Source organism: Hemibagrus wyckioides, linkage group LG02, assembly GCF_019097595.1.
Source record: "Hemibagrus wyckioides isolate EC202008001 linkage group LG02, SWU_Hwy_1.0, whole genome shotgun sequence".
NCBI classification, from domain to species: domain Eukaryota; kingdom Metazoa; phylum Chordata; class Actinopteri; order Siluriformes; family Bagridae; genus Hemibagrus; species Hemibagrus wyckioides.
This window is the reverse complement of record NC_080711.1, coordinates 22,770,623-22,791,215: the sequence shown is the minus strand read 5'-3', so window position 1 is coordinate 22,791,215 and position 20,593 is coordinate 22,770,623. Positions and strand designations below refer to the sequence as shown.

The 20,593-nt window shown below is 39.9% G+C and overlaps 2 protein-coding genes across 3 annotated transcripts; one reads left to right on the top strand and one right to left on the bottom strand.

Annotated features, from left to right (window-relative positions):
- The first annotated feature begins 1,053 nt into the window (after positions 1–1,053).
- Positions 1,054–8,588, top strand: dok3 (docking protein 3). Of its 2 annotated transcripts, none has more exons than XM_058405538.1 (5): positions 1,054–1,267; positions 2,936–3,229; positions 5,935–6,034; positions 6,635–6,804; positions 7,208–8,588. In XM_058405538.1, the coding sequence occupies exons 1-5, from the start codon at positions 1,211–1,213 to the stop codon at positions 7,964–7,966; spliced, it is 1,380 nt and encodes a 459-aa protein (XP_058261521.1). In that variant the 5' UTR covers positions 1,054–1,210; the 3' UTR covers positions 7,967–8,588. The 2 variants fall into 2 exon arrangements, with proteins under 2 accessions (XP_058261521.1, XP_058261513.1); XM_058405530.1 differs by having other exon boundaries at positions 2,933–3,229.
- A 217-nt stretch (positions 8,589–8,805) lies between these two features.
- On the bottom strand, positions 8,806–11,908 carry atoh1b (atonal bHLH transcription factor 1b). The gene has a single exon (XM_058418855.1). It carries the CDS (start codon positions 10,901–10,903, stop codon positions 10,217–10,219), a length of 687 nt encoding a protein of 228 aa, XP_058274838.1. The 5' UTR covers positions 10,904–11,908; the 3' UTR covers positions 8,806–10,216.
- Between the last annotated feature and the right edge of the window lie 8,685 nt (positions 11,909–20,593).

Sequence of the window (20,593 nt, the reverse complement as noted above, 5' to 3'; positions counted from 1 at the left end):
ACTCCCCACGTGCATCAATGAGCCTTGACTGCCCATGACCCTGTCACCGGTCACTACTGTTCCTTGCTTGGACCACTTTTGATAGATACCGACCACTGCAGACCGGGAACACCCCACAAGAGGATGGCATGATGAGGAGATAATCAGTGTTATTCACGTCACCTGTCAGCAGTGATGTTATACCTGATCGCTATATACTGACTATACAGTTTTGAGAAAGTAAACTAACACTAGTTCTCATCTTTACCTAATTAGTAATTTTTCCCCTCATTTTGCAGCTCGAAAGCGTGACAGTCTGAAGCTTTCTGGCTTCCCATTGCGAGTTAAGTCGAATGCATTACAACACAATTCACTTGATGAAAAATGGTGTAATATCATTACATATGAACACTACAGGCCACATATAAATACTGTTAAAGATTCTAATTTCAAAATAAACCAACCATCCGCCCTACAGCGTAAAGTGAAAACGCTTGTGTACACCAGTGGAAAAAATACGTAAAGACACGCAAGGTGTCCTGAGCTATTTTTTTCTCACGCACACTTTATAGTACCACATCGGTGTGAAATAACGCTATTAACGCTATTGTGTGACGCACGGCCCTTCTATCTGTGTGAGGGAGAGAAAGAAAATTTCCAAAATATGCGTCAGGTTTTAAGCCTTCATGTCGGGTTAATTTCACATTACGATTTCTTTTTTTAAACGTCACTGATTTTAATCTTCTTCACTGGAATTATTTTACTCTCTTCTGAGGGTGGAAAGAGCTTTCAATATTTAATTGCTATTTCTCTGTATCATTTTGTTTAGTCTGTTAAAGTGATATTTAACGGTATAACATCACAGCTTTATTTTAAAGATGTGTGTATTTGTTTTTCTGTATCGAGACAGCTTTCATGAGAGTGTTCTGTAACGAGACAAAAGTTCCTCTACATCATGACAACCACAAGAGAGAGAGAGAAAAAAAAACACACACCCCCATTACAATAACCAAGATGTTTTGCAGACATTTGCTTCCTGTCGCTTGAATGTATTTATCTGGCTATGATTAATGTACAGCTTATGAACACTCTGAGCAGTGAATGGTGCAACACGCATACGGAAATTCACATGAATTTTTACACGGCCTCTGGTTGGTGACACGCTCTTTTCAGTTCCCCTCTGCCTTAACACGATAAGAAGAGCTGAAAGAGTTTGCACTGAAGCCGCGGGATGGATGTGTTGGTGAAAGAAGGCTCGCTGTTTTTGCAGGGAGTCAAATTTGGAAAGGTGAGTCTTTAGACACTTCTAAACGCTGGTGGTTGACCCTTCAGGATAAACAAACCAAGAAGTTATTAAAACTTTAGTCATTATCAGTGTGAAAAGCTTCACTGTACCTGCTGTTCATCATTACTACATATACTACAAAATAATGTAAAGCTCACTTTTAAATATTAATAATAACAACATTAATACTAATCCTACCAAGAATCTGAGCTTGTTTCAGGTAAATAACTTCATTTTAATTTAACTAAAATGCACCTGTTTTTCCCCCATCCCTGCCCCCTATCACTACACTTTAGCTTGAAATATAATCATTATATCCATCATCTTTTGCTGGAAACATAAGATCCATTATGATTCATAAAAAAATTAAAATTGTTACCTGAACTCATTCATCCCTAAGAAATACATGGAATACTCTTTAGCATCATCGTGGAAGATCATGGGAAGAATTTCTTTCGTTTTTTCTCATTTATTTTCAGTGACACTGACTTAAGTCTTTGAAAATGCAGACCTGTTATGTAAATGATGGATGATCATTTAATAAACAATGATAATTAAAGCCCTTCATGACACTAGATAACCATGTTTAAAAAGTATTTGTATAAATTTATTCAGCTCTCTTACTCTAAGCACAAAATCCAGCAAAAAAAAAAAAAAAACTCTCGTGGTTACAGCAGATAGAATGGTAGATCCTACAGCAGCATGCACCCCCCCCCCCCAACACCACCGGCATTAAAACACTGCTAAATTATTCATAATGAATCATAGGGACTTGTGAGCGTTGAGATAATATTAACACACTGCATTATTGATGGAGGAAAAGCCGCAGCTGTTTAGGAACCCGAGGTGTCTCCGTATGCACAATGGCGTTTATAGGCTATCAATCATGCATGTGAGAGCGAGGCAGCTCAGTGTCCCACGTCTAGCACTGAACCGATCCCTGGGCAGAAATAGCAGTTCAGTTACAGAGTTTAATTACAGCTGAAAGGACTTTCCCTCACTGTACTGAACTGTAAAGCAGCGTAAAGATCCGGACAGTCCGTGAATATAAAAATAGATGGCCACATCTTGTTTGCTTCTGGTTATGTTGCCGGCTGTGCTCACCGATGCTGAAGCTTTTTGACCAAGTGACAAAATAAAAGGTCATTAAAAGGCATTAAATAAGTAAAGAATAAATCACTTGATGCCTGCAGTTATAGGAAAACAAGTGGATGTGAAATTACACTAGTCCTTCTCTTATCCGTCTCTCTTTTCCTCCTCTTATTTGAAAGTAATAAGAACAAAACGCAGCTTATCTTTTTTACTAATAAACCAGAAAGAACTAACTGAGCCGTCCTGACACTAGAACAGTTACAGCTTTCCTTCTGACCGTTACAAAGAGCTGACCCTTGTTCCATGTTGATCATCTCCTGACAGAAAACCTACAACATTTCAACAATTACATGTGTATTAAAACGAGTGCATTAATTAATTAATTAATTAACCTGTGCTTTGGAGCTGCAACACTGTCAGAGCTGCTGTTATAGAAACTGAATCAACACTTTCTGACCAACCAGAACCGAGAATAGTGCTGTGGAATAATTATTGTTTTATTTATTAAAAACTAAGGCAAACTAAAGCATACTGCTGGTACCTTTCCATGTGCCTGTGCCTCTGTTTGTTGAATAGAAGATCTGGAGGAAGATCTGGGTGATGGTGTTTAAACCCAGCCAGGTGGGAGTCGGTCGCATTGAGATATACGATGTGCGGGAAGGAGCAGGGATGTCTGCCAAGCTTGCCAATCTGAAGAAAACTGAGAAGCGGGTTATCCGGCTGGCAGAGTGCCTCAGCGTGACCCCAGCACTGGGGGAAAGCTGTCCGACAGGCTGCACCGCCTTTTACCTCAACACAGTTCATCGCATCTACACGCTGGCAGCGCCCATAGAGGACGAGTGGGTACCCTCCCTCTGCTCCCTGGCATTTCAGGTAAACTCATGCACTGAAGGAATACAAGTGCAAACATTATAATCAACCGTGTGCGTTAACTCCATAAAGAGCATATACACTGATCAGGCATAACATTATGAGCAGTGCCAGGTGAAGTGAATAACACTGATTATCTCCTCATCATGGCACCTGTTAGCAGCAAGTGAACATTTTGTCCTCAAAGTTGATGTGTTAGAAGCAGGAAAAATGGGCTAGGGTAAGGATTTGAGCGAGTTTGACCAAAAGGGCCAAATTGTGATGGCTAGACCACTGGATCAGAGCATCTCCAAAACTGCAGCTCTTGTGGGGTGTTCCCGGTCTGCAGTGGTCAGTATCTGTCAAAAGTAGTAAGTTGCAACTTACAGGACTCAAAGGATCTGCTGCTAACATCTTGGTGCCAGATACCACAGCACACCTTCGGTGATTTAGTGGGGTCCATATCTTGATGGGTCAGGGCTGTTTTGCAGCAAAAGGGGGACCAACACAATATTAGGCAGGTGGTCATAATGTTATGCCTGATTTGGGATTTCAAAACAGAATAGTGTGAAGAATCAAGAACTGATGCTGGGGCTGATTTCTTTCTAGCTTAGACTGTAAATTCATGCAATCCATCGCTGCCAGTTGTGTCAGGTGACTACCCCACATGGACAAGCCCCTTTTCCAGACAAATATTTGACACTTCATTAGCAGAAATCACGTAAGCTCATGTGAAATACAGACGAGGGTGTACTGAATGCACATTCAGTACACATCTACCACAAATGCCTTTGAAGATTTAAGTTAAAGTAGACCTAGAGTATAAATTACACAAAAGGACAGACTTTAGTGTGTTTTAGGTTTAAGTGAGGAAGTATGGCATTGACCCCCGTACATTACAGACTTAAAATACTTTAGAAATTCACAAATGTATATCTATAATCTGTAGGTCTATAATCTGTGTCTGTGTGTGATGGTTAAACACTTCTCATTCTTATTATGCTACTGATGTGAACTCATGATACATAAAGTCTTGCCTAATACTATTGTTATCAAAGAGCTGATCGATTTTTACATTCACATTTAATCACATTTAATACCGTGAACTGTATGTGACCTGCCGGTCACAAACTGGCAACACGCGGTTCCCAAGCACCGCCTACTTTCACGAGAGGCGTTTTGACCGACACTTCAAACGACCAATCACAGTGTTAATTGTGCGCGAGGAGAAGAGGAAGGAAAGGGTGCTACAATAAAACAGCTTCAAACTAAACTTGAACAAAAACACTTTTTAACCTAAATAATATAATATGTTAATAGAAATATTTTAAAGTGATTATCTAGCTACTTAGCATACGTATTAAAAAAAAACACCGCTCAGTTAATTAACCCATGCTAAGTGTTCCAAAGGATTACCACTTACCAGCCCGAATTTTCTGTCAAGGACGAAGATTAAACCCAAATATATCTAACTTGATATATATCTGAGTGCCATTTTTATGTGTATAATAGATAAAAAAACAACAACAACCGTCTTTCTGATACACTGCTACTCGCTAGCTTGCAACAAAGCTAAATCCTAATTAAGGTTGAGCAAATCACGTGATCAAAATAGGCGCATCTTATTGGCTAATGACAGTTAACGGGTGAATTTAAAATTGTAATATATTAAATAGAGTTCAAAAAGTAAATGATTACCATTAAAAGTAAAGTTAATTCGATCGTATTTATAAAAAGTCAAAAGACACAAGCTAAGATGATTCAGTAAATAAAGCAATACCTCAGTACTGTTGCATTGTTAATTGATATTTTTATATAATAGCATCTCTGACAGCAGGTTCAGATCCAAACACATAGAAATACACTCTTTCTATTATGTTATTGTTTCCATAATCAGAATAATGTCTTATTAACTTAAGGAGAGAGGGGAAAAAAGAGAGGCTACTAAGAAAATGACTGTTTACAACTGCAAATAAAAGTGATAACAGGAACTTACATGTATCAGAGATATTTCACAAAAATAAACTGAACTATAAAATAATTAGTATGCGTTATGTAATATACTGTACATAATAAAGTGGCATATCACACCACCATGTCATAGACTACTTTCTTGCATCACACCTTAATGTGTTATTCTTTATGTAAACTACATTCATTTCACTTTGCTGGTGTGCACACCAAGTATCTCGTACAAGGTGGGGACCTCCATCCAGGAACGCTCCACAAGACCTGCCATTTTGGAGATGCTCTCATGCTCCCTTGTCGTCAAGCCTTCACTTTTTGGCAAATTGTCAAAGTCCTTATCTTTTAGACGAAGCATTATTGTAATAAAAAGCTTAATCGAATCAGAACAGGTATTCACAAAACCTCTCCTCTACTGTTAAAAAACACATCCATCAACGGATCGTGTTGCTCTTTGAGACCACACAAGCATAAATAAGCTAAAATGTTTATTTAGTATAGTCTGATAATAACAAAGCAGATGATTTTATAGCTCATGTTACACTGAGCGCTGGTCAGAATAATCATCTGTGGAGGGTTTCAGTTCCTGTGTGATAACTGAACCTGTAGAATGAGGAAGTACTGATAAACCTTGCCTTGCCTTGCCTTCACATCTCAATCTGTTGCTTGCACAAGATCTTTTCTGGCTGCTCTTCAAAGATGAGGTGTGAAAAAGAGGAATTGCATATGCTGACTGTTTTGAAATTTTCCATTAATATTCTCAGACCAACGAGGGAGGTGGTGAGGCCAGGAGACCGCTGGGAGATGGTGGTGATGTTGATGCTCCCATGACGGAAAACGATATCTACTCCACCTTGAGTCCAGGTGAGGTGGAGCTCCTTGTTTTTCTTGGCTTTATCATTTCTTGCTTGGTCTACCTCGCTAGTTTTTAAGCATTTAAGTGAATTCAGCTGTCATTTCAGCCATCTCTGAGGATTGTGAGTTGTTCTAAAATGAGAAGTATGAGCCTTGCAGAGGCTGAGCTTGTGATTGTTATCAGTGTTTTGTAAGACCATGTTTCCTAACAGGAAATGAACTAGTGTCCAAATCTATGTGTGCTTTTGATACAGTAAGACTGTGACATCAAGACATGATTTTCACAAACTTCATTATTAGTCATAGATCTACTGTGACATGAATATGACGTGAACTCATATCTGGTCACTTCTGTTTCCATCATATGATGCAAATTGGTCATATCTTTTAGTAACTTTTTAGGGATGTTTTGAGGTAAACTGAGAACCAGGAGGAAAACTGCATGGACATAGGGAGACCTCTACAGACAGGGTCACCCAAGGTTATGATCCAAGTTGGACACAGGAGCTCTCACCATGCTATCCCACCAACTCTCTGTCCAAAAAAGCTCGACTGTATGGAGAAGAATTTGCAGATTTACATTCAAGTGGTCTCTCATTCTGCATACAGGTCAGTTCCAGGTGACAGTGGCGAGCTCAGAGGCATCCGTACGCTGCTGCATGTTTGGATCGTACCTGCTGTCCCCTGAGAAAGAGTCCCTGTGCCTGCTGGACATGAAGACGGGCCGGGTTGCGTTCTGCTGGCCATATCGTTTTCTACGCAGATTTGGCCAGGTCAAGGTATGCATATTTAAACATATTCAAATGGGAAACTCTAGGTCTTGTCTTTAAGTTCATATTATTGATTCTTTTACTGGCCATACACAATTATGACTTCGTAAAAAAATAAAAAACTGTTAACCACCAAAATCTAACCACAAAAGAACCGTCCACCATCCCCCACATTTAAATAAAAATGAAAAAATGACAGAAGCCCATACTTGGGTGAAAAGTAATAAAGAACTGACCGCAAAGAAATAAAAAAGCTTTAGAGCATCATAGCATTAATTTCCTCCAGCAAGTTCCATCAGTTAAGAATCAAGTCACTGACTTGTTCTCCTTCACCCAGTGCCTACGTTTCACCCCTCAACATTTTCTTAGGTTATGTATAAGAGGCTAATACATTTTATCGACCCTGTTACAGGAAGGAATAACTATCGAGGCAGGACGTCGTTGCCAAACAGGAGAGGGCCTCTTCATTTTCCTCTCAAAGCAGGGGCAACAGATCTACCGGGCTATTGAGGAGGCCATCATGCATCAAAGCGTGCAAGACCTGCTGTCCAAAGCTACTGCTCTGCCTCTAGACAACATGGTGGAAAAACCCAGTCCGCCGTCTCCAAATACAGGCGTCTCCCGAAGAAATCTTGCTCTTCCGGCACTTCCTGGCCCCAAACCCACTGCCGTAATCTCTAAACCTGAATGTGGGCAAGATTTGTATGCCAGGGTGAAGCCTCTGCCCAAACCAAGAAATGTACCACCACCACCACCACCACCACCCCCTCCTCCAGTTTTGCCTTTGCTCAAAATAATAACTGAACCGAGGGCAGAGTTAACGCTGAAAGATATGGGCATTAGTGACATGGAACCTGATTATGAGTCCTGTGACTGGAACAAGAACGCCCAGTCGAGTCAGGACGGTTCTGACAGTCAGCTGTACAGCACAATCAAACCTCTGCTCCATACCAGAAGAAAACCAGATGAAGATGCCAACCACGAGAACCCTAAAAGCAGCCGACAGTCTCCTGTATTTGGCTACCCGGAAGCACCGGTCAACTTCAAAAAAATTCTTTCTGATGTTCTCTTCAAAGACGTGACCAGACTTGCACCATCTCCTAAACCCAAATCCTACAGTGAGAGCCCAGATCTCTTAGCTGAGCCGGATTACTATGAGATCCAGAAATGAACTAGCCACTACTTAAAAGAAACAAGTTCCCAGCTGTTGTGCAAAAGGCATGTTCTTTCAGGTCTCAATTTGATTTCTCGGATGCTAAGTGAATGATACAGCTCGGAATAGTGCAGATCAGCTATCGGAAAAACACTACTGTGACGGAATTTTCCGGATAGAGTCTCTATCGGGAATAGCAGGAATGACCGAACAGTCACTATGACCGTCTCCTATTGGCTGTTGTAAGCATCCATTGATTGTATTGCATGATACTTCGAATGTACAACAACACAGCATCAGTCTTACGCTTCAGTTGCCTGATGAAATGCCGTTTGAGTGCCGCGGTTGTGTAAAATTATTAACAGCTCTGCTTGGGTCGCTTGCTACTGTTTCTGCCGGCCAACCAAGTGGCTGTGTTGCTTTTGTGCTTTTTAGATCAGCCTGTTATGGAGACAGCAAACTGAGCCAAGAATATTTTAATATACAATAAGTACCATAGTTTCCACATTTCTCCAACAAGTACTTGTAAATGTATGGATAGTTCTGGATTCTGTTACACTATGCATATAGAAAAATTAAGGAAAACTGTTATTTAAGAAGATCCAAATATGATAAATGTGTCAGCAGCAGTTATACAAAACATAACAATATATATATATATATATATATATATATATATATATATATATATATATATATATATATATATATATAAAATGTGTCAAATCTGTATATATGTATTTAATTATGCCAGAATAGTAAAGGTGTATAAAATAAACAGCAAGTGCTTTGTTTCTGCAGTTAAATTAAGGTTTTTATTAAACAATTACCTTACATACATAAATAGCAGTTGGTTCATTGGCATCTGTGTTATGTGTGGATGTAAATCACAATGCTCAGGCAATAAAGTGCAGAAATCCAAAAAAAGCAAAGTTTTTACAGTAAAAATTACTATTCCGTCGGTCATCCTGGGGTCATATTCATTACCCACCCCCCAACAGGCTACTTTAACGTCTACTGCATCTATTTGGTTCCCTTTAATGTCTACTAAAACACAGACAAAGATAATAGTTTTATGAGCCCACACACAATTGCAGGTTTATTTTTAGGGCCGCAATCATACGTTGTTTGTAGAAGATTATTGCCGTGTTATTGGCCTTTACAATACTGGTATATCAGAGAAGATCTTTAAGATAATTTGACCAAGAAATATATAAAATACCTAAACAAACAAACTGCGTCATTTTGTTTTGGTCTCCAATTGTACAGTTCAGAAAGTCATAAATACACTAATATTAGTAGAATAAATAGGCTGACTCTATTGCTAAAAAAATATTTCTGTAGGCTTCCCTGTGTCTTTTTGTTTAAAGACGCTCTGTACACAGACTCTTTATTTAAATGGGCTACTGTAGGCTAATCCTGCCTTTTCTCCTAGAAACCAAAGAATGAAATAAGTGAGAAAGAATCATTAAAAATAACCAGAAATGTGATGAAATTTATGTTAAATAGTTAGGAAAAGTGACCTCGAAAAGAAAAGTGATATTAAGGTTAACCTCCGTCATAAAGGCTTAAACACTTGAGGGTCACAGAAGAAAAGAAAAAAAAACAGTCGATGTGGTTGTTTGGACAGAAGACAAGGAAAAAAAGTGAAAGGGAAAAAGTGTTTACAGGGTAATTACTCATAACACCCTGTTTTAATGATGTGATGTGAAATCTGTGAACAAATGCTCCTGTAAGTTTAAGGTTGGCAAAGCTAGGTATCTCACAGTCCAGGTACAGCCCTGCTGATTAAACCCTCGGATGGACAAAGCCTCAGACTGGACAGAAGTCTCCACTTTGGAAGTTTGAAAGAACGCACAAAGTATATAGATGCAAACGTGATCACGTCTATTAGATGTAACCATACTGACTCTGGTGTTTGTTGTTATTTAGATACGTAAATGAGCTAACTAGACACTTCGCTTTAAAACACCAAATTAGAATTAGCCAAGTTAGCTAGAATGCTTGGGAAGATATATTTGATGGGATAATTGTTAGTTATAACCGTGTGGCATTGGACAGAAAAGTATGCTATTACATGTTTTAAGTTTTAAACAGGTGTGCATTAGATACTTCCGACCATTCAGGCGCTCTCTCTTCACCCAGCCTGGGGCTTCCCAGCTGAGCTTTAGTGTCATAGAAGAAAATATCGGTATCGTGGTATCTAAGTATCACGGCACAGTCATTTGCACTTGAATACGCAGTTTTTGTCAACGGTCTATCAGGCGCTCACTGAGTTCCCGGATGTCCGTCCTCGGCGTCACTGCAGTGAGAAGACTCTCCGTCGCTGCCGTTGGCCGCCGCGAGCTCCATTTTTGCGGGATCAAAGTGAGCCGAAGGCGCGGACAGGATCAGCACGTGTCCCTCGGTCACCGGGGCCGTGGACGGTGTAGTCGTCGTAGCCGCGTCCACGGTGTAACCGGCGCAAGGCGTCTGGAAGCACCGACGCGCGCGTGATGCGTCCGCGGTGCCACGCGCCGCCACGCCCTCGAGTAGTTCGGAAAGCTCGGCGATGTAGATCTGTGCCATCTGCAGTGTGTCGTACTTGGACAGCTTCTTGTCGTTCTCCAGTGACGGGATGACGCTGCGCAGGCGGTCGAACGCGCGGTTCAGGCCGTGCATGCGCCGCCGCTCGCGCGCGTTCGCCGCGACGCGCCGGTGCCTGTGCGCGGCGCCCAAAGAGTGCTCTTTAGGGGCAACGGCGGCGACAGGGTCTGGCGAGGTGTCCGGAGTGACGTCAGGCGAGGCGCGCGCGTACTGACTGGGACGGGCCGCGGCGGGGGCACGCACGTGCGCACTCATCCAGCCCCGCGGGTCACTGCGGGTCAGCGTCGCGTGCTCGGACTGGGGGATGTCTTGCGGCCGCTTTGGCACGTGCGCTTCCGACCAAGTCAAAAGTTCAGCATTGGCCATCATGGTCAGAATGTGGAAAATAAAACGTCTAGAGGCCTCGATGTGGTTCACTTGTATTAATTCCAGATATTCTGTTTTTCTTTTTGGTAAGGCAAGGAAAAATAAATGAAAGTGATTTAAATATGGAGTGAAAATCCTTGATGCTCTCCAAACTTTCTTCAGGCACCCTTTTAAGTCCCAGCAGATTTAAACCAAGGAGGAAAAAAAGTTGAAAAATGCAATGCAATGAATCTATTCAAAACTTTGCAGGTGAAGCAGAAGCCCTTGATTCTGTCTCACCTCCTCAAGCTGCCTTTTCTAAAATCCAGTCAATTCTGCTACGAGTAAAATAAGTTTAAAAAACTTCACTTGAAGCTTGAAAGATCTTCAAGGACGGTGATGCACTCAAAAACAGATCTAACGTCAGACGTGGAGACACTTCCTGCCTTCATCCAGGTGCTTTGATTGCTCCTTTAGTACCCATTCAGAGTGGACCCTCCTCCCCTCGGAGCTACAGTCGGGTGTTTCAGGGCCAATAGGAAAAGTTCCTCTCACGCCCACAGAAGAAAGGAGGATTTGTGGTTTTGACACGTTAGGAAGGCAATTGTTCTCTGGTGATGGATGATTTTGGAGGGGGGAAATGTTACATTTTAATACGAGTTGCATTGTGATTGTTGTCTTTGGAGAAAAAAATTGTTCCACTGGAAAAAAAAAAAACAACAGAGTGATTATTTTGTAGTTTGGTCTCTGTGCACTTCACTAGGTGAACATTTTTAACCCATGATGAATCACTGAGAACTCTTATTCTTATTTATTTATATCCATGACTAATTAATTTCATGCCTTAGGTGAAACACATGATCCACAAGATCCGACTTTGATTAGGAAAAACTTTCTTAGAACTAAAACCAGTGCAAACTCCACACAGATCATGATAATAAGTTGCATATCCTAATCAAAGTGTGCAAAATATTTATCCCAGTTCTGAACTTGGGACTGTTGAGCAAACATCCTTCTGGAATCAACAGCCAGCGCCATTGGGGGAAGCGGCTGACTTTCTACAGCAGCGTGATGTATGATTGTGTCAGTTCTCAAATAAACTGTAAAAGGGAGCAGTGGAGTGTTTAAGGCTATAAACCGAGCAGGTGGAAGGCGGCTGGTAAGGCACACCTGTCAGACACCGTAACTCCAGCCCAAGCAATGAATCACTCAGGTCAACAAGATGATGCTCAAATAATAACAAGCACTGAGCCATGATCATCGACTGCTGTGGCATGTTGCTGTGGAAAGGAGATTTCATTCCAATGTTGTCTTGTGTTGTAAATATTTCTTCCTAAACTGTACAGAAAATTGCTGCGACTAAATAAATATTATATATAAATAAATATAAATATAAAATGCACATGTATATTATACTGCGACTAAATAAATATTATATATATATATATATATATATATATATATATATAAATAAGTATAAATATAAAATTCACATGTATATTACACACAAAGTACTGTATAAAATTTGTAGGTTTTTAAATTATTCTTATTTTTTTTAAATCAACAAAACAAATTTTAATATATATTTTAACAATATTTATTGTCCAGATAATTAACATTTACATAAACCTATTTATAAAATTACATTTTTAGATATTTTTAATTATCAAATCAATATATATTAAATAATAATATACTATGATTTATTTAATTTAGTATATCATATGCAACACAAATATCAAAATAATTTTTATATATGTATTTCTTTACTATCTTCATTATTTATTTAATAATTTCTTTGCTTTATTATTAAAATGCATTTATGAAAACACTAAAAATAGCATATTTTAATATATTTATATAAGAAAATAACACTTTAAAAAAAATTATTTTGTTTAATTAACTCAATTTAATCCATACCATATACAAATATATATATATATATATATATATATATATATATATATATATATATATATATATATATATATATATATATAAAAGCATAAATACGTGTTTTACTATTTATTTACAATTAAAATATTATTTATCATACAAAAAAGCTGTATCTACACTCAAGAGTAGAAAATGATTACTGAAGAACTTCATAAAAAGGATGAGCCAAACTAAGCGAATAAACATTAAATGCCAGTGCAGAGCGGCACAACGACGGATTAGTTCGAAGCAGGTCTTCAGGGTCGTTAATGTGTAGCTCTGCATTTCCTGCCTGTAAGCGTTTTCGCCTTTTGGCACAGCAGACACCCGAGGGCCGAGTTGCATCAGCAGTGTAACACTCACGGCCTTGTGTTTTGGCATGGACGGTGGTGGGGTGTGGGGAAGATCATCGTAAGTCAGTCTATCCCCAGGGGCCTGGAGATGCTGCTCATCTGAAGGAGGGATGAAAAGGGAGCGAGGCTGGTTGCCTGGCGTCCCCTGGCACCCGTCGCCCAGTCTGAGGCTCGCTGCACATCTCCCATATGCTGTCATGGGTTACGGTTAAACTTTTTTTCTTTCTGGAGAGTGAAAAGTTGATGGCAGCGTGGGGTGAAATAATGATTTCAGTTACAGCTCTTTGTCTGACACCGTAATAATGAAACACATAATTATTTATAAAATAAGCATGCATCCTTTCCTTCTTGTATTAAGAAGGAAAATGTTCAATTTAAATCTTCAGGTAAATATTTGGATGTGAGTAATGTTATTTAATTAGAAATAATTGAATCATTATATATTAAATTCTGTTGCAAAATGATACTAGGGTTACGACTATTAATCTCTCAGTATGTGTGTGAGAGCGAGTGAGAGCACGTGTGTAATAGAGAGAAAGCGAGAGTGAGTGTGCGTATGTGGTAAATATTAAAGTTAAATAAGGAAATCAGCATGACCTGCTAGCCCGTCATCGGGTTAATGAGCCTTACACGGAGCTGAATAAATGGGCACGCTCTGCCTCCATTCATTTTCCTCCACGCATGTTTAATCCTCGCCACCCTACTGGCGCAAGCAACAGCCTGCAGCCCTGCCGAATAGGCAATGAGGAGAGAGAGTCCCACTCCCCATCTGCTGTGGCCCTGAGACCCGGGGGAGTGGAAGATGGCAGGAGCGTATCAAAGGTCAATCTGGAAACAGCCACCCGCCGTGCCGGTGTTTGAAACCCACTGAGGCAGACGGCCACGCACGGGCCAGCAGACTGGAGCTGGAGCAAATCCTGCTCCTGTGCTGCACTTTTAACAGCACGTGAAACCTCTGTATTAAAAAAAATATATCACGTGTAAAACACATCCTGTTCAAAAGCAGTTTGAGCATAGTAACTATTCCTGGATAAAAAACAAACAGAAAAACCCCCCTCCTCAAACAGTTTTAGTTTCTGAATCTCTCATAACCTTCAGGAGAAAGTAGAGGTGCAGATCTCTCCGCTTCTTCGTCCTTCCACTGACTAGGTACAAACGACCGTATTTTATAGCCGTGACCCTGAACATTACCGAATCAACACCTCGGACAACGTTCATTAGCATCCTAATCTGACTTTGCTCTGCTTGCTGTCTGACAAATGATGCCACCTTAAACCTTGGTCATGATAAGTTTTATGAGCGCATGTCATCACTCAGGGGCTGAGAACGTGCCTCACAAACAAGACCAAAATGCTCATAAATTCTGCATCAATTATTAGGTATTCATTGCTCAGAAATGGCTTAAAATTGGATTATTAGACATTAACATAGACGTTAATTAGACAAAAAGGAAGGATGTTTGGAGTTTTTTTTAATTTTTTTAGAACTATTACTACTGTTAATGTATTGCATGACATATAACACCTGAACATGATGCTATAGAGTTCTACAACCTTATTCCAGGGCTCTGTAGACCTAAAGCTTCAGGGGTTTCTGATTCTCAGGTGCATGTTCCCCCCATGTCTGGGTTCAGTGGTTTCCTTCTATCTTGCAAAAGTATAGATGAATTCGCTGTAATTGCCGCAAACATGCTGTTTGTTACAAAGCCGTTGCATCACAGCTGCATTGCGTACAATAAAAAATACACGACAATTATTAATACATCGCTTCTTTCTCAGTCCTGCTCCTGTTTTGCACATTTCACTTGATCTGAAACCCAGGTGAACTCTGATTGACACATTTCCAGCTCCAGATTAAACTCATCAGCTCTTTGTGAGTTTGGAGTGTGTGTGTGTGTGTGTGTGTTAAGGTGTATGACACAGGAAGAACTGGCCTACCCCCTGGCTTTCAGTACATGACCTGAAATGGTCATTTTATTTATGAGATTTTAATGTTTAATTGTTTTGGGTCTGGAAAAAGAGTTTAATTTGGCAACCCTGAATCCACAGTGTGTGCTTTGACCATCATTACAAGCATTTGTGTGCATGTGTATATGTAAATATGTATATCCTGTAATTCCTATATATAGCCTATAATGCTATAATTATATAAAGCAAACTTTATATATATTTTTTATTAGTTGTATAAAAATCCGCTAATGGTTCTGTGCGTGAGAGGGAAACAGTGCGCATGCGCGCTGCAGATCCAGCAAACAGGACCATTTATATGCTTATACAATGTTTACAGTAATTTACCCCTGCCCTCCCCTGCCCTCTGTGTGTGTGTAGGGGGGGTAAAAGCAGAGACGAAGGGCTCTTTTATGAGCAGGACTTAATGAAGCGAGGCTGAATGAGCCCCATCTAAACACCGGCCTCGAGTTTCCTAAAAGAGCCGTTTCCACTTTACACACAATAAGCGCCTATATCGTGAAATACACACACACGCGCGCGCGCGCGCACACACACACACACCCGTGCTTCATGTCTGAGCCATGCAATTACCAATTATTCTGTTTCACCCCGAGCGATGCAGGCGCGCGACTTTTGCACGCATTTTTTTTTAATCCGCAAATTAAGTAAATTAGTAGTGGTTCGTTTTGGGGAAGTGAAGAAAGCCACCGTTCCAGTTAAGAGGATCATTACAGTTAGTGCTATCCGAGACTGGTAATTAATCAAACTATTGCTCGAACTAATTTTTCTCTGTGAAACTGCCCCATTATTAAACAGCAAACTCACGCAAGAGGCACGTGACTGACGCCTCCGCGTCCACGGTGGTCTCGCGCTTATACTTAGCTCACGTTTTTATCCGTGTGTATATCTACGTTGCCAAGAGTAGACTTTTATGTTCTGAAGAGATTTAGAGATTTATCTCTATGGCCAGAATGTGTGCTCATACGTGTCTTTATAAAACTGTACATTTTTGTTATTTTTAATGTCATTTTATGTTGCCACCAGTAGGAGGCAGTGTTACTGTTGTTGAGATGCGAGCGTCTGCTAATTTAAGCACGTTTTCTTTCTTTCTTTCTTTCTTTCTTTCTTTCTTTCTTTCTTTCTTTCTTTCTTTCTTTCTTTCTTTCTTTTTGAAGTGTAAAAACACTAAACAAATTTTTGTGACGCCCAAACAGCACATGAACGTTACAGAAAATTAATAGAAAAAAACAATTAATAATATTAATAGAAAATAACAGAAAATTATCATTGTAATGTAAATGTTAAGAATGCCCAAGTTAAGATATTGCAGATAAACTACATGTTATAAATGAGAGCTGATTTAAGTTAAGCTCCTAACCATTCTGTTTCATGATGAAAAGCTTTTTTTTTTTTTTTTTTTTTATTAAGTTATATACAGTCAATATCAGCGCATACACACTTGTATTTCCCTGTAGTAATAGCTCTGGAAAAAAAGTTAAATAGGTTTATTTAACGCTAAACATTTCCCTCTTGGGTGACCTGGAATGCTTGGATAAATATTAGAAAAATACTTCTTAACTTCAGGAAGAACTTTTCAAGTTCCTTGAGCTGAAAATGTGAATGCATGCTGATTTTGCACTCACTTATATAAGTGCCTCTAAGTGACTTATAGTTTGGGATGACCTTCCTCTGATTAGAATACTTTCTAGTATATAGCTTATTGTAACATATGTTATGAAAGTACAAGATGAACCGGAAAAAAAATGGAAGTATACCTCTTTACTTCTACTCATGTTCATCGTTCAGACGATATGAGAAAAGGCAAAGAATTATTTAATAAACTTGGAGCTGAGAGGCATCACGAACATCAGCCACTCTGTTTTTATAGAAAATCGATCGGTCTCACGGGTCTCCCGCCTGGGACCTGGGGCTTATCTCGAAGCAAACAGGAAATAACTTGAAAGTTGTTGAACATCTAAAGCTCTGAAGTTTCTTCATTCACTAGTTTGCTAGCTAAACTATCGTTACTGAACAAGAAATCATAAATAGCAGGATTAAAAGTCAGAAGTTACAGAAGCTGAAGAGCTGAGTATGAAAAAGGTTGTTGCTTTTTTAACTCTAGTTAGTTATTCAATTTAAAACCAGGATAACAACAACAACAATTCCTCCAAAGAGCTGTTTGATACAAGCACATATCTTTAAAAATAAATTGGTATTTATTGAGGGATGTGTTACTTTTTTAAGCAGAACCCATGCTGCCTACAAACGTTTGCACTCAATTATATTTTTGAACGAACTCCAGCCACAGAAGAGCAGCAGAGAAGCTAGCAGTCGACTGTAACGGGAAAAAACATTTAATTTATTGCTATTTCATCAGTATTTGGCTATCCATCATGTGTAATAGCCTTATTGAAAGGAGCTAAATCTGCCTCTGGAGATTCAATAAACACATAAAACATAAAATAATGAGCTCAAGTAGCCATTTTGTCGTTCCTTAAAACCGAGTTAAGGACACCGATAGAGATTAAACGATGAAGTCGATTTATTACGCTTTTCTTCTTTATTGTAAGCTAAACTCAAAGCACCATGTGTGTTAGCATAACAGCCTATAAATGCGGCGCTCGCAGCAGCATGTAATTGGGATGCTTCTCCTCAGCAGGGGCCGAGGATCCATTCAGCATCAAAGACAAAAGGGCAGAGAATAAAGCTACAAGCACACCCAGCAGGAACGCCTTCAGTCTTCTCGGGGGGAAAAAAGAGAAAAAAACCTTCGAGCACAGGGCCAAGGCTTCAGCACGACGGCTTGAATATTAAAAAGGCGACGTCCGAGTGAGGAGCTGTCATCTCGTCAACCTCCACTCTTGTCTGAATCTCTAAGCAAAGGCCAGGGAAAAAAAAATGAGAAAAACTTCTGGCTTCAGGTGTAATGGTGTAAACCGCATCCAGCAATCGTCCTTAGAGTAACTTAAATAGTATTTTAAAGGGTTTTAAAGGTGCACTGCATCCTACAGGGCCTCTAAATAAAGGTCCGAAACATAACAGGTACCACTGAGTGACCAGAAAATTGACCAATTGACCTGTTTATTTTTTCAAAAAGTTTAAAAAGAAACTTTCATGTGAAAAAGTTTTTGCCATAGATCAGAGATGGTCCCTGATAGGAATAGAATTAAAGAAGTGGTTGTCAGTTTCAGATTGTACGACGTACAAAGGAAAGAAAGACAGAAAAATTAATTAAACACGGCAAAAAAGAAAAAACACCGCTACAAGTTTTGGGACACCCCTCCAAATCATTGAATTCAGGGGTTGGGCTCGTCCCCTTATTTCCAGTGAAAGGCAATGCTTCAGCATACCAAGACATTTTTGACAACTTTCTGGGAACAGTCCAACACGACTGCACACCAGTGCACAAAGCAAGGTCTATAGAGACATGGATGAGTGAGTTTGGTGTGGAGGAACCTGTACAGAGTCCTGACCTCAACCCCATAGAACACCTTTGGGATGAATTAGAGCGGAGACTGTGAGCCAGGCCTTCTCGTCCAACATCAGTGCCTGACCTCACAAATGCTCTTCTAGAGGAATGGTCAAAAATTCCCATGAACACACTCCTAAACCTTGTGGAAAGACTTCCCAGAAGAGTTGAAGCTGTTACAGCTGCAAAGGGTGGGACAACTCCATATTACATTCATGTGCATGTAAAGGCAGACGCCCCAAAACTTTTGGTAATATAGTGTATTTGTCAACAGCAACAATTACTTTATCTGTAGTCTGTCATATGAGGCATTCTGAACGTGTTATCACTAGAGAAGCACTAACTCTAAAGAGAACGAGTGTATTAATATTCAGACGGAACTACTTCCAGAGACAAAATGATAGCGTGAATTTTTATTTTTTTGAGTGATTTTCATTGAAATGTCTTCTTTCAGGTAAGTGATTTGTTAACCTGTAACTGTTCTGATCAGCGCTTAAATGTTCTGCACTTCTGGAGGTTGTGGGTTTAAATCCCACTTGTCACACAGCCACCGCTGGACCCTGTTGAGACTCTTAACCCTCGCCTGATCGGTTACCGTCTTGGATTGTGCCCTGCTCCACTCGCATTGTCTGCCAACTGAATGAACGTCAATGCAAGCCAAGAATGTAGAACATCGTCTCAGAGGGAAGGAGCTGAAGCAATAATGACCCTGCAGTAAAGCTGTCACGCCAGTCGCGTCAGCGTGGCATATGGGGACCGAGAGGCGCGTGGCTCTACTGTGACCTTGGGCACGTAGGAAACAATGCAAACAATCCAACAGTGCCACCCTCTCTGAAAATAATTACCCATGTCACACACACACACACACACAATTTTTCTGTCTTCTTTTTCTCCTCTGACTGAAGTGCTGGTGAACTAAAACTTCTCATCTTCTTATTCTTTTTTGTCCATCTTTATCTCCTCTTCTCACCTCATGTTCTTATATTCTTATTCATTTTCCTTTACTGTCCATCTTTTTCTTCTCCCCTCAGAATTCTCTTCACTTCTCCTTTCACTCATCTCTTTCTTCTTATTTTCTCTTCAACATGTTATTTTATCAAATCCTTTCTCTTCTGTCCATCATCTTTCTTTTCTTTCTCCATGCATGCTCTTGCCTTCTAACAACACACTCTTCTAAATCTCAGCTGTCCCATCCCTCTCTCTCCCTCTCTCTCTCTCTCTCTCTCTCTTGTCAGACTGAAGTTAAGGCGATTCCCCACTGACACACTGAACTCACTTCATTCAATGCTGAAGTCAGACACCAGGTCAGAAGTATCTCAAACAAATCCCTTTTAATCCAAACACAGGTGTGTGAGCAGCCGTGTTTAATCCTGACTCGTATATTTGAGAAAGTATCTGTTGAATAATAAATAAGTGAGATGTGAGAACTTTAGAAGAAGAAGAAGAAAAAAAAAACAGCCGCATTTTTCCTTTTATCCACTAGATGGGAACCACGCATCATTATTCCGTCTCAGGTGCCGGTACTGAGAATCCTCTCAGAATTCTCTTTTGGAAATAAACTGAAAGTGTGTGTATGATTAATTAAAGATCAGTCTAAGATCCTTCTTCGAAAAAGTGTGTTTCAGTCAAGCTAACAGCCTTGCAAAACAAATAAACACAAAGCAATTATGATGAATGCACATTGCTTTGTTATTTCTGTGAAAGATAGTGGGGTTTTTTTTGCTAACCTGTCCATATACCCGTGTAAATTAGCATACATGATACAAAGGCCAAAATATATTCTGGCAGTTTCCTGTTAAACCAAAGATCCACAATCTTTTAAAACACTTCAAGCTCTTACTGCTGCCTCAGTGGACACTGATGTCACCTGGATACTGCAGATTTACAGCTAAGCACTCCTGCTGTTGGGAACGTTATGAGCATTCAGAGTCAGAAGGAAACTGCATTCATTCGTCAGGCGAGAAGAAGATATTTCATCAGGTTGCAGTCTAGTTTGGATGAAGCTCTG

Coding starts and splice junctions, on each gene's coding strand:
- dok3 (XM_058405530.1), top strand. CDS start 1,211: ATGGATGTGTTGGTGAAAGAAGGCTCGCTGTTTTTGCAGGGAGTCAAA. Junction 1,268..2,932: donor AGGGAGTCAAATTTGGAAAG/GTGAGTCTTTAG, acceptor TTTGTTGAATAG/AAGATCTGGAGGAAGATCTG. Junction 6,035..6,634: donor CTACTCCACCTTGAGTCCAG/GTGAGGTGGAGC, acceptor TTCTGCATACAG/GTCAGTTCCAGGTGACAGTG.
- atoh1b (XM_058418855.1), bottom strand. CDS start 10,903: ATGATGGCCAATGCTGAACTTTTGACTTGGTCGGAAGCGCACGTGCCA.